This window comes from Haliotis cracherodii, unplaced genomic scaffold, assembly GCF_022045235.1.
Source record: "Haliotis cracherodii isolate W230 unplaced genomic scaffold, xgHalCrac1.p SCAF_8, whole genome shotgun sequence".
NCBI classification, from domain to species: domain Eukaryota; kingdom Metazoa; phylum Mollusca; class Gastropoda; order Lepetellida; family Haliotidae; genus Haliotis; species Haliotis cracherodii.
The window spans coordinates 49354666-49369042 of NW_027266341.1; the positions used below are offsets into that span (position 1 = coordinate 49354666).

At 37.7% G+C, this 14377-nt stretch overlaps 1 protein-coding gene across 8 annotated transcripts in view; it reads right to left on the reverse strand.

Annotated features, from left to right (window-relative positions):
* Nucleotides 1–11995, reverse strand: part of LOC139450612 (rho GTPase-activating protein 26-like) — an 84740-nt gene extending 72745 nt beyond the window's left edge. For all 8 annotated transcript variants that reach the window (XM_071232393.1, XM_071232390.1, XM_071232389.1 and 5 more), the window contains exon 1: nucleotides 11752–11995. In XM_071232393.1, coding sequence (XP_071088494.1) covers nucleotides 11752–11905 — 154 coding nt within the window. In that variant the 5' untranslated portion in view covers nucleotides 11906–11995. The remainder of the gene's footprint in view (nucleotides 1–11751) is intronic.
* Nucleotides 11996–14377: the final 2382 nt, after the last annotated feature.

Genomic DNA, 14377 nt, shown 5'->3' on the forward strand with positions numbered 1-14377 from the left:
TCTGTGAATCTCTGGGACAATCAATGTCTTAGTAATCATGAAATTCATACCATTCTCTTTTTCAGATGCCACCAAAATTCCACGTTCACACTGTCACAATGATTGCCACATGGCTATGCCAGTTATCATGAATGTGATACTGATTATCAGTGAGTGTTTTCCCCAACCCTATTCTATTTTCACATTCAGTCAGCATGACCCATCTCACATAATACTCAACTGCTCCAGGTGTTGTGGCAGACAAGTTTCCTCGCTACCAATATAGAAACATTACATGACACTCTTACAGAAGCCTTCTACTACTTTAAATAGGGATAATCAGATATGTCATTCTATTTAAGTATACACATGACATATCATAAAAATTATCAGTATATCATGGTAAAATAAAAATACCCCAATCACAATAATAATATTATATTTACTCAGTGCTACAATTCAGACACATTTATTTCTTATAGTTGAGGAATTTACACATAAAACATCAAAATATGTTTGCAAGACTGAAGTACTGTCAATACATCACAGTGTTTGAAAATAAGAATAAAAGTCCTAAGTTAACCCTAATCTTAAAAATAGTAGTTTAACTTGTGATTCTTTCACATGTATAGTTAATACTGCATATGTACAGGTAATAATGCTAGCCCATCCTTGACAGACCCACCCTGATTTAACTGGGTGGCTGGATTCAAACACCACAGCAGAACACCTCACCATGCTCCTACACCCATGGGGCCAGTCGGGTAGCCTAGTGGTTAAAGCGTTATCCCGTCACGCCGAATACCTGGGATCGATTCCCAACATGGGTACAATGTGTGAAGCCCATTTCTGGTGTCCACCGCCATAATATTGCTGGCATATTGCTAAAAGCGGCATAAAACAATACTCCATCAGTAACTCCTAGACCAAAGACTCTTCAAACTTCCTTCCCTGCAGTTGGTACCAAGCCAACCTCTGTTGTTGACTACCAGATACTATTGTTTTAGTTTCAGGTATTTTGGAGGTCATCACAAGGTTGCAAAGTCTTATCTTTCTAGTGACATGTGCTCATTAACGTAAGAATGGTCAATCATGAAAACTGAGAAAAAAAATCAAGAAATTGACCCCAGAAATTCCTATCCATCAGTAAGCTTTAGTTTTCTGTCAGCACACAGAAGCTGCCAGTTGCCCTCTACACCAGCAGCGTGTACACCCATTAGGCCCTTCGACATGTGTACTAGTGTCCATGTACAAGCCTGCTGTTACTTCACAGTGCTGTTGTACAGTCAACATTACATCACCAGGTGATCAGGCAATTATGAAAGGCGAAAACAGCATAAAAGAAACTGCCATAAAGGCAACTGCCAGATGTTACATAAGACATTATACTGCTAGCTATATATACATACATAGTTCTCCTGTATTAGGCAGGGTTTCCCCTGACGCAGAATTCTTGCGTATATGACTCTCAATTAAGGAAAAATATGTCCAGAAATAAATGACTGCGTCATGACTGACGCAATTTCAAAATATCTATGTTGTTTACCAGCTTTGGAATGAAAATATTACAATTACGCACCTGAACTTAATTTATAAACATTATCTGAAGACAATATATGCAAACATCTTAAAATTTACGTCTAGTTTTTCATTAATCATACAATAAAACATTTGACTCTCAAAAAATATTTTTGACTCCCAAAGATTCATAGGCTGAGTCAAGGTGACTCTCAGATATTGGAGTCTAGGGGGAAACCTGATTAGGTCATGAATGCATCGGCCAGTTCTCCTGTATTAGGTCATGAATGCATCGGCCAGTTCTCCTGTATTAGGTCATGAATGCATCGGCCAGTTCTCCTGTATTAGGTCATGAATGCATCGGCCAGTTCTCCTGTATTAGGTCATGAATGCATCGGCCAGTTCTCCTGTATTAGGTCATGAATGCATCGGCCAGTTCTCCTGTATTAGGTCATGAATGCATCAGCCAGTTCTCCTGTATTAGGTCATGAATGCATCGGCCAGTTCTCCTGTATTAGGTCATGAATGCATCGGCCAGTTCTCCTGTATTAGGTCATGAATGCATCGGCCAGTTCTCCTGTATTAGGTCATGAATGCATCCGTTTAGTTGGTTTCATGCAAAGGATTAAAGTCAAAACTGTTAAATATCTGTCAAATAGATCAAAACTATTTGATATTACTACCGCGACTACTGGTTCTTGAGCATCAGTAGTATTCAAAAAGCCACCTGGATGTTTTTGAACCTGTTGAGTGAGACCAGATGAAGAGAGGTGAGGTGAAATGGGGTTTAACGTGGCGTTCAAGCTTACTGCACTCATATAGCACTCATATAACGATGTGCCTGCATGGCTGCTTGTACTATTCCAGACCATTGCCGGTTTTATAGTGCCAGCCCACTCATATACCATGCCACAGTTTAACATCAATACCCCACTCAGACATGGTATACTGAGCTGACTAGTGACTGGTCCTTATTTTGTTCCCTTCATGCTGAGCATTAGGTAGGATAAGAACAAGCACCATCTCTTAACCTTTGTATGATGCGGCCAGGAATCAACCCAGCGACCTTCTGCTCTCCGGGCTGACACTCTATCCAGTAAACCATGTAGTCAGTCCCAGATACAAAGAAGCTTCAGGTACTACCAACAGGCATATCCAAAATGAATTCCAAGTCCAAAATGAGGTGCAGACAAGCTGGAAAGTCATTTAAAATCTAGTTGTTTTCTTCTCAAATCTAGTAATCTTCCATAAACCACGAGCCTACAGTGAGCTGTGAACAAGTTGGATATGTCCAATGATGTCAATCACTGCCTCTAGATTTTCACTAGTCTTGGAATAATGTATGAGTGGCCATAGCTAACCCTTCATAAAGTATTTCAATGACGATATGCTTCTACTGTCAAGGTCATAGGTCTGAAGAGCCATTTTCTGCTGGCCTAAATGTTCCGACATCAAAGTTTTATTGTACTGTTGGATGTAAAGAAAAATGTCAATTGTCAGGATTTAGTTAATGTCTTAACGCATAAACAGGACTAAGAGGAAAAGGCTAAAAAAAATAGTTTCATGTCCTGTTTTTAAAAAAAAATATACTACTACAGTAAACTACGGTTACAACCAACTCAAAGGGACTACTAATTTTAGTTCCTTATAACCGTAGTTCGTTTAAGCATGTATACAGCATCACTACAGCAAATAGTCGGGATCAAAAAAGTAATTTGTTATATCTGTATGTTCGTAATAAGTGTGTTCGTTACAACTGTAGTTTACTGTAGTTGGATAAAAAACAATTTGCCTGCTAAAGGTTGTTTTTGTTTGTTTTTGACGCCACACTCAGCAATATTCCAGCTATATGACGGTGATCAGTAAACAATCAAATCTGTAACAGACAATCCAGTGATTATGTCATGAGCACTGATCTTATCTACGCAATTGGGATACAATGACATACATCAAGCAAGTCAGCGAGCCTGACCACCCAATCCTGTTAGTTGCCTTTTACAGCAAGCATGGGTTACTGGAGACCTATTCTAACCTATGCTAACCCGGATCATCACAAGCTTCCTGCTGGAGGAACATAGTGGAAAACCCAAGATAAGAGCTGGCCATTGTCTTACATTAGATGAACCATGTCAACATGTAAGCATAAACAATAAACAACTTTTCAGAATAATTTTGACACGGAAAGAACCTGTCAAAATATTGACACAGAAAAAAACTTTCATCCAGAATGTTTCGGAAGTGACATCATAATTTCCATCCATCATTTTAGAATTTCTACACACCTCCCTCACATTTCAATGTGCTGAAGATCTCCATTCAGTTTTCAACAGCAAATAAGGTTTGAGGTGAAATTGGGTTTAACGTCGCGTCCAAGATTATTACACTTATCACGTATGCTTATATAGCGACATGCATGCACGTGTGTGTGTGTGTGTGGCTGCTTGTACTAGACCGGACTGATGCCGATTTATAGTGCTAGCCCACTGAGATACAATGCCTCAGACACAGTATACTGACTCCGAGCCGACCAGTCCTTGCTTTAACCCCTTAATGCTGAGCGCCAGACAGGGTAACAACAAGTACCATCTTTTAAAGTCTTTTGGTATGACTTTCCGCTCTCAGGGCGGACGCTCTACCACTAGACCACAGAGGCGGTCCCAACAGCAAATAAAGTCACAACATGTATAATTTCATGCAGCGGTAGAAACTAACAGGTTTGAACCACTAGTCCTTATAATGATAACATATTATAGAGCAAAACCCTTAAAAAGGTCAAATTTCTACTAGTCCTTATGATACCTCAACTATTGGGCAGTTTGGCAAGGACTACAGGACTAGTGCCAATTTCTAACGCTGTCATGTAACTTGGTCATACTAAGAGAACAATGTGGCGCCACTCACTGAAAGTGCAATGTGCATTTCGACATGATTTAAACTAAAATCTTTCCTTACAGTTCATTGAGCCAGTGAACCCTTTTCTAAAATGACTAATCATGAATTTAACATGCTTGTACACGTGTAAGGACAGTCTGTGCTAAAATCCTTTGCCTCTACTTTACTTTGAGCATTGTTTCACTAGATTTTAGTCTTTCACAAATGGAATATTATTTGCTTATCTCATTACATTTTCCATGAATCGGGCTTCAGACAAGTATTGTCACAGACTGTAGATAAGTATAATTGTGCGATCGGCAATACAAACTTTACTTTAAACATTGTCAAGTATAACCCAAATATTTTTTTTATTTTAACAGTAGCATTAAACAATAAGTAAGTTGAAAATATCCGATCTATCTCTTAGAAAAAGGTCAGTGATTATAAAACATCCCCGTGGAGTTCCTTCATGTTTCTGTAGTCTTTGTACACCCATGCATGGTACCAGATTGGTTCATTATAGGGGTGACTATTGGTCTGGAAATCACTATTGCGATAACTATTGATATTGAAAGAAACTATTGCGATAACTATTGATATTGCAAGCAACTATTGCCATAAATATCGATAGTTTTCAGTGTATCATATCAGATGGATTTTAGAGTTGAATTAAACCTTGGAACTCAAGTTTCCTTTGTATATGATAACCACAACAACAAATAAAAGGTAAAGTTTGAGATATGACTGATTTGTTTTTTCTTTACCCTAATAATTTAAGAAAAAGAAACTTCCACAATACCATGTGTACTTTACTACCACTCATGATCAAAAGAAAACAAATTTGAACAGCATTGCATGTATTTTATTGATATGGTAAATACAATCAAAACCAATATGTCCCAATAACATTTTATGAAATCCCTGAGGTCTACATCTTGACATATGCTGTGTAATTCATGCCTGTGTCTTACAATACAAACAAACTTACACCACACCAGTCACTTGACCCTCTCCACTCTGAGTCAATAAGCCTAAAAAATGACATACATGTACCTGGTACTGTGTGCTTGCAAACAAGATACGAAAGCCACCATGTACTCATATCTTGTGGATCATGTTTGTGTTCATTGTATTCCACATGCATGTGGTGTTAAAATCATGATGATAAAGTCGTATTGTGTTGTTTTCTGAAACCACTTACTTCTACTCACATGTAATAATTTTTAGTGGGAATAAATATATTTGGGCTATTAAATATACATTGTAACTCCTCTGGATCTTGTCTGTTGGGTCTGTTGGGTCTATTTAAGCAATGAGTAGATATTTTTTCAAAATAATTATTTTAAAACCTCTGTTTAAGGTGACTAGATGTTTTGCATCTGTTCATGTTCTGCCTGAAATGTGTCACATGTCCCATAAGTTCACAACAATGACATACCGTATTCGACGTAATAAGCACCCCTCTCTATTATAAGCACCCATGTCAATATTTGCTAAAATTCTAAAGGGGTAAAAGACCGAGAGTGATCGTTTTCTGCATTTGCCAGACCACAAAATATACAATCTTTCAATTCACTTTTTTCCCCAACAAAGTTATATTCTAATAAGCTCCCCCTATTTCTAATTTTGAGAATGCCCTGGGCATTTATTACGTTGAATATGGTATGCGTGATTGCATCAAAGTTACAATAGGCATTATTCACTGCAGTAGAGGTCATCTATGTGATAACTACCTTCAATCAGTAAATTAAGAGCTGTAAGCAAATACAGGTTCACAAGCTGATAAGGCCCATTGCAGTGTTTCATGCCTGGTGTACACAGGCCAAAAGTGATTGGAAAATGGTGAATTTATGTCCACATTTTCTACAGCTATGCAGCCAGTCTAGATTCCGGGTCAAGGCCAAGAGCTGATACCAGTATCATTATCTTTCATACTATGTTCATGATTTTACAAACAGAGGTTTATCTAACATAGGATTGAAAACCAAGGGCCTGTTGCTGAAAAGTTTAGTAAAAAAACTTTCACGCAAAATAGTCCTGTTAAATTCATAATTCCAGTGGGGGAATTGTTGTTAACATTTGCTGTAGATCTGGGCTGTGTTCTTTCCAAAGTGAGAATTAGAACTTCTAAAGTCACATACTTTAACATAGACTTATGACAATCGTAGCTCAAAGATTGCTTTGTGGAGTGGCCCTATAGACAAATATCGACCTCTGAAAAGGCAAAGATAAAATCTCTAAACGTTAACATATTGTTAGTTCCAAAGATTCCCAATTTGGAATTAAACATTTCCCAATTCAAGTTACAATGTGTTAATGAATATAACTAATTTTATGGTTTTGTAAATTGTAGAAGTACCCTGTCTTCACTTATAACAAGACCAACATTATGAACTATCAAACTGCAATGAGGACAGTATTTATTACTTAACGTGCGACTGTGATTGAGACTTGTACCAAGAAGTAAAAAATCACGATCCACCAATGCATCGGTGTATCGTTCCACCACTAGTTATTTGTGTATTTTTTCAGCTGACTTCTAATTTGCATCTGTTCATGTGCAACCCCAAATGTGTAATATGCTGCATAAGCTCACATCGGCAATACACATGTCTAATAAACTATAAGAGAGACAGAGAGCATTAATATTGCAGTATTCATTGCAGTAAAGTTCACGTATGTGTGTGATGCCTGTATTTGATCAGTAAATACAGACCTGTAAAGAAATACAGGTACACAAGATGGGTAACATTGGTTAACATTGGGTAACAGGGTTCATTTGTGTATTTTATGTAAATATGCAGCTTATCTGGACTCTGACTTGTAAGATCTGAAGTGCTGAATTTTAGCATCAACATGATCAATGCCCCGTTTTTCATGGCATTTTATTGGGGGTTTTCACACACTAATTCCAAATAATTAAGTTTTCGTTGTGTTCACTGAAATTCCTGCATTCTTATTAGCTGAATTGGTCACGTGTTATTGCATTCATTTCGCAATGAATGTAAAAAAGTAAGCCACGCCCACCGAGGTGCAAAACTTTAATTACTGCGGAATGTCGGGGAATCCCAATATTACAGTCGATGGAATTCCCTTTCTGCTGACGTGTATCGTCATGCACAGGACATTTAGCGACTTTCATGTATATTCATTGTCCAAACTACCCTTTGAAACCGAAGGCCGAGAATGAATGAAACAGCAAACGTGCAGTCTCGCTCACCTGTTTTTTTCCTACTCGCCTCCGTTCAACTTTCATGTCTTCGGGTTTCATTTCTAACTAGAATTTTTCTAACTGTGTTTTACCGTAATCAGGGAAGTGATGTTTGAATCTGGCTGTAACTGACCATGTTATTTGAAACAGCCGCCTTCTCCCCAACATATTTGTTCGGGTTCGTTACAGTCTGACTGTTGCAGTTCTTTTCGCCTCTTGCCTTAATTGACAGGTCCAATGAACCTACTCTCCGTTGATTGGCTACTGACTGTGTAGGTGTGTCAAATTATGTGCATAAATTAAACGATCACCTGATTCATGTCATGCCACAGTATGTATTCCTACATCTGGAATATTTATCAATCTCGTCATTTTTGTCTGTTTTGAAATATACAACTGTTTTTGATTAAACTATTGTAGATAAAACATGTTTTACCTTGTTGAATTTAATTATAAGCATTGACTGTGTATGTTTTTCGGTTCATTGAGGTATGAATCGAAAAACTGATGTGCAAACTTTTGTAAGAATCCGCTTCGCGGATTCATACAGTTTGCACATAGGTTTTTCAAGTCATACCTCAATGAACCGAAAAAAATACACAGTCAATCCTTAAATGAATTTGAGGGATTGAAAGCATATCCTATAAAATGTATACTATAAGCCTATTAAGGTGAGTGAGTGAGGGAGTGAAGGAGGGACAAAGGGAGGGGACCCTTGTTGAATCATCATTAATAATGCATAGAGTACAAAGAAAGACAACAAACTTCAAATAAAATTTGACCTGGTCACATAAAAGTGTGGCACTGTTATAATTTTCTCTTCAACTAAGATCAATCATCATCATCCATCTTGAATCTCCAAAACATGCCTACTTGCATAATTAATCAAACTACCAGGTCAGCATGACCTAGTACCTTCCTTGATGAAAGGAATTAGTGAATCAACATTGCAGCATTACAAGGGTTTCCTCCATTAATCATATGTACCATCCTGACATCAACACAACACATCCATATGCCACACACAGTCAATACAGTCGTACATCTTGGATTGGGACAGTTGTCACACATATCTCGATTATGCCTGTCTCATGCATACAGCCTGTATGAGTTTACATATATCTATATCCATTTCAACAATGACCGCGAATTGTGATATAGAAATATATTCAGGTTCAGATTTTTCATACTTAGTATTTGACCTTCAAAAAGAAACGAAAAATACGTCGAATTAGAAACCTTTACTGCAAAAACCTTCAGTTAAAGCAGGAAGTGACCAGGCCACGTCACAAGATGTGTACACTGTTGAGTAATGGTTAAAAGCATTTTCAGTAGGATTACCTTGTCATTATGACTAGGGGTATCACGATACACCTACTTCAAGTATCAGTGACGATACTTGAATCACAATATCATATATATCAAGAAATTAAATTTGTGTCGATGTTTGCGTCAAATTCCACATATTCAATGAGTCCCTGGCAACATGAGGTCAGGCCATCAGCAGGTGTGTGTTGAAATCACATTATTGGGTAATCTGAGATCGTTCTAATAGTATTATGTAATCAGATTTAGTATTTTGTTTGGTGATAGGTAAAGCCAGCTAGAGTAGAGGTCAGGCCAGGTTATTGCAAAACATTGTTTATATTTCCTTTTGAAAATCCATACGGAACTAAAATTAAATTTGATACATTGGTTGGTGTATTGTATATTGTATCATCACTTGTAGACTCACCATGCATTATTATTCATCAGACAATTGTGACACCCCCCCTAGTAACATGAGTAACGGTAATAATTGGAATAATGGTATGAACAATGAGTTGAAGACCATGAGTGCCATTAATTTGTCATACTATCATGGAGTATAGTGTAGATCAATAGGTAAGGTTAAATTGGGTTTAACCTAGCGTTCAAGAGTGTGCACTTATACAGCAACATGCATGCCTCTGTGGTGTGGCGTGGCGTGGCGTGGCATGTGTTTTGTCATAGTGCTAGCCCACTGGCATACAATGCTGCTCAGACAAAGTATACTGACTTCGGGGCAACCAGTCCTTATGTTTTATCCCCCTAATGCTCAGTGCCAGACAGGGTAACAACAAGTACCATCTTTTATGTGTATGACTCAGACAAGATCGAACCACTGACGTCCCGCTGCCAAGTCAGATGCTCTATCCACTAGACCATGATTGGGGTCACAAAGGTCAATAAATTATTCAGACTAATCATGCTAATACTAGCTTGGTCATGTTAAAGAGGCAAATCATATCATAACATGCATCAAATATGTACTTCAGCTCCATCTGCATGATTTGGAAGCAGGTTGAAAGTGACATTTGCTGTCAAATATTTGAGAAATACAATGGCTTCAAAATTATTCCTACTGTCCCCATTAATGATGTGGTAAATAGAGCATGTAGGCCACACAATGTGATTGAAAACACACACTGCTGAACTGAAGCCACACATCACAAACCTTGAAAATATATGAAAGAAAAAGTAACAGATGTTTTGCCATGTTTACAGTTAGGCCATCACAGATTAATTATTGGATTTTCATTCCCATCTGCCTCACATCATTTTACTGCCCACAAACCATTTGTAAACTAAAAATGTAAATAATAGCTATGCATGTTCTCTTAATTCCTTACGTGAAGAAATACACCTATACCTACATGACCTAAGCTTACCAAACAGTTATACTTAATCTGAATCACATCTGTCACCAGTTAAACTACACAGCCTACTTCACCAAACTGTTCCCCCAAAAACACAGTATATATACTCCTGAACATTTGCTAAGGACTACACCTTTGACAAAAGATGACTATTTTGGTCCTGAGCACACACAGCCTCACATTTTTTATAAATTTCAAATACAATCTGATAATTCATTTAAAGTGGCCTTATCAAAATAAGTTAATTGTTTCCTTGTGTTTGCATTCTACATGGCTGAGAGTGTAAAAACTAGTTCAGCTCAGCAGCATAAATTCCTTGATTAATACTATCTACTGGAATCAAAAGAGGTGAACTGGTTCTCAAATGATCATGATGGAAAGTCTGGAGAGTGATGGAAACTCAGTCATAATTTCTTATACATGTCGTAAGATACATATTCAACAACTTGACAATTAATTGTCACAATGCCAGTATTGTATAATAACAATGTATGAGCATCATAATTATCTTTATTATAGTCTTGAAAGAAGGAACTAGTTATTACCAAACTAGGACTTTCACTTTCAGTATCTTTGACACTTAACGCATTTTCAGTTTTCTTTTCCTTTCATGTTCAGGATTGGTTCCTGATCATGATAATGAAACCATATCATGTGCTCAACAAGGAAACATAACATTGAGAACAATAGCTAAACTGCTAAATACTCGACACAAAAACTTTGAAAGGTCACGTGATCATGGTTATTGTGAGAATGATAAAACTATGAGTTGGTAACTTAATGACAAAAGTTTGAGACATTGAATCCTTTTTCATACCATATTATTAACAAAAGATATGAAATGTTGTCTTCATATTCCGAATAAGCAAGTCTCACATCTGCACACACTTACAACACCGTCCCATAGACAAAGATAGTCAAATGCAAAAATTCCTTAAATAAAAAAGCAGCATATATTTTCACATATACACAAATAATTAACAGCATGAACAGAACCACATTTGTTACAACTTTGATGTAATGTGAGCACAATCCTCTTAAATCATGTAGATATTGACTTAATATTCCTACTAAAATGGTTCACTCCATCCAAACATCAATACTAACTTTGATAAGCCTACTCCCATCACATTGCATCAGTAGAACTGATAATATTCATAAGCAATGATGACAGAGAAACAATATTATTAAAATCATCAATCTGCTATTTAAGTTCTCTCAAGGTGGCACATAGTCATATTCCACCCTTTAATATCTCGTCTACCAATTCACACGCATGATATTGTGATAGTGATCATGGCATTGACAATCAGTCGATGAATGGCATCAGATGATCTGTGCCATGTGAGCTCGTGGAGAGGACACTGTCAGCGCGGGATCTTCGCCCATATTACTGGCTCGTAACTGTAAATAACATCAATGCAATATTATCTTTGCAATGTGGTATGCTATGAACTAGTGCATTCAATAATTGCATACAAATATACTTACTTTTGGCAGCATCGAACACTTGTTTACCATGAGATATTAGACTTTTAATTCCTTTACTTGTACTTTCAAGCTCCCTTTCATGTTCGTGAAGTTTTTCCCTAAAATAGGGACTGTCTGCTAGACAGTCAGCAAACTCGAGGGGCTGCAGACCCATCTAACCGGACAGCAGAACACAGTATTCCATAGAATAGTTTAAAAATTGCTCCATCACCTACTCACAAGTAGGAAGCATCGTTCTGCGGTTCTAAATATGGAGGCGCTAAACAACTTTCTGAACAACTATTAACAACTAGTTAATCACATGACGAGTGATTACATATTTTGGTCCTTGGGCATCTTGTCAATATTTTTTATATTGGTAACATTTGTTATAAACGATTTATAGATATGTTTAAATAATAACTGCTTGAGTATGTAGCCTTTACGTTGAGATTTCCGCGAGATGCTTCTCATCGAACTAGTCGTAGAGCAAGTACTCTTCTGACGCATGCGTGAATAACTAAAGCTTCACGAATCGGACTGCATTTACCGAACAATGCCGTACAGTAGCATATTACCAAGGAACGGCACCCGGTTAATTAGGTTACACTGGTACCCGTTTCCAGACTGGGTAAAGCTGCTGTGATTAGTGCGAAGTGTGAAAATGACACATTGGGCGTGTGTAATTAGGCTAATAATTTCAAGATTGTATATACACCATAAAACGAAGTGCGTGGTATTTTATACGGTTACAGGCCGGCAAAGCCACATTTCGAAAATAGATAGCCCAAATTGATGTGGCTCTCGCGGCAATGGTTATGGTTGCGTGATTGTATAATGTGGCTCTTGCGGCTATGCTGTCAAAACATGCTTTGTGATTCTAACAGGTTACCGTATATAACAAAACAAGTCTTGTTTTCTCATTTTTTATTCAACAAGGATAACATATTCATCAAAACTTTACATTGATGAATATGAATAGCATATGAATATCATAATGGATTTAATGTCATTACTGCGTTACTGCAATACGTGCATCGATTGCCTTGTACTTCTTTCTTCGTGAAGGTTCTGACCACTGGTGAGAGAGTCTCAGGACTGCAACCTCTTTGAGTGACTGCTCTCGCTGAAATAGCTTCACTACCTCGTAGATGTTCGGGTGGCACTTCTTGGCAAGTTTCTTTATCTTGTTCTGCCACCCTTCCAGGTGATTGTTGGTACGGTCGCCTTGGTTTTCGAAATGGTTCCAAATCTCTGGCATGAAGGCCCCTCCTTGAACCCAACTGGTTGTCACATAGTTCGATTGGACAACAAACAGTAAACTAATGGAAACATATGGCCAAACACCTCAGCAAGTAAACAATAAATATGATCTAACAACTTGGGACAGGCATAAAATGTACCATCACAAAATACAATGCCTGCAGAACACAAATGTTCAATGTTCTTGTCTGTAGTGAAGATGAAGATGTCGTCACTAACACGGTTTAGGAACTGGTCGCCTCCCTCAGTCTGGGAGTATTAAATTAGGAGTATAATTAAAATGTGGGACACTCATATAAAGGTATCGGTAATCGGATTAATTACTTACCGCTAGAATAGGTGAAATGCACTCAGCTGAAAATGTGGCTCTACCGGCAATAGCCATTTCTGAAATGTGGCTCTCCCGGCTAGACACCTTTTATACACACCTTGAATCCAGCTTTAGCGCTACTGTGGATGTTAGTCGGCCCCAGCTAAGAACAGCAGTTACAATCCGAATTTGTAAGGTATGAATGTATGAACGAAAATGTCGAAAAGCAGCAAACATAATTAGTACTGGCATTTTCAGTCGATTAAATCAGATATTCTTTGTAATAATGCATTCAAGCAGTTTAAAAAAACAAAAAAACTATAAAATACAAACTATAATATCATGGATATTATAGCCAAATACACAAAAGGATTGCACTAATTATAAGTAGAGTCACTATCTCTACACCATGCCCTCATTATATCCCCAAAGTTAACTTTTTGGGACACATCCGGTCTTCAGCAACCTATATGCTTGCCGTTTAAAGGCGACTATGCTTGTAAGAGGCGACTAACGGGATCGGGTGGTCAGGCTCGCTGACTTGGTTGATGCATGTCATCCATCCCAATTGCGTGGATCGATGCTCATTATATGTATCACTGGATTGTCTGGTCCAGACTCGATTATTTACAGACCGCCGTCATATAGCTGGAATATTGCTGAACTCGTGCGGCGTTAAACAACAAACCAACTTTGGAACACCACATGCAAATTGTCCACATGAATAAGATCGTCCTTTCTGTAATGTGACCAGAGACCATATAACAGACTCTATAATGTGGTCTCTGATAGTGACAGACAACGTTTTTTCTTTAGTTTCCGTGTTTCCACGGGTACCAGACACGGCCTAGTGTAAAGTCTTACCAAAAGAATATATCAATTCGTTATAAAAAAAACCCTTTGTTCCTACACTTCCATAGTTTGTTTTTTTTTTTTTTTGTTTTTTTTTTTTGGTCATGTTTTCTGCCAGAATGTATTGATATACATACTTGTAATATTTTAGTACTTAACCGCAACGCTGCAGTTCGCAGCCAATAATTGTACATGTATTATCGAAACGTCCCGATGTTAAGG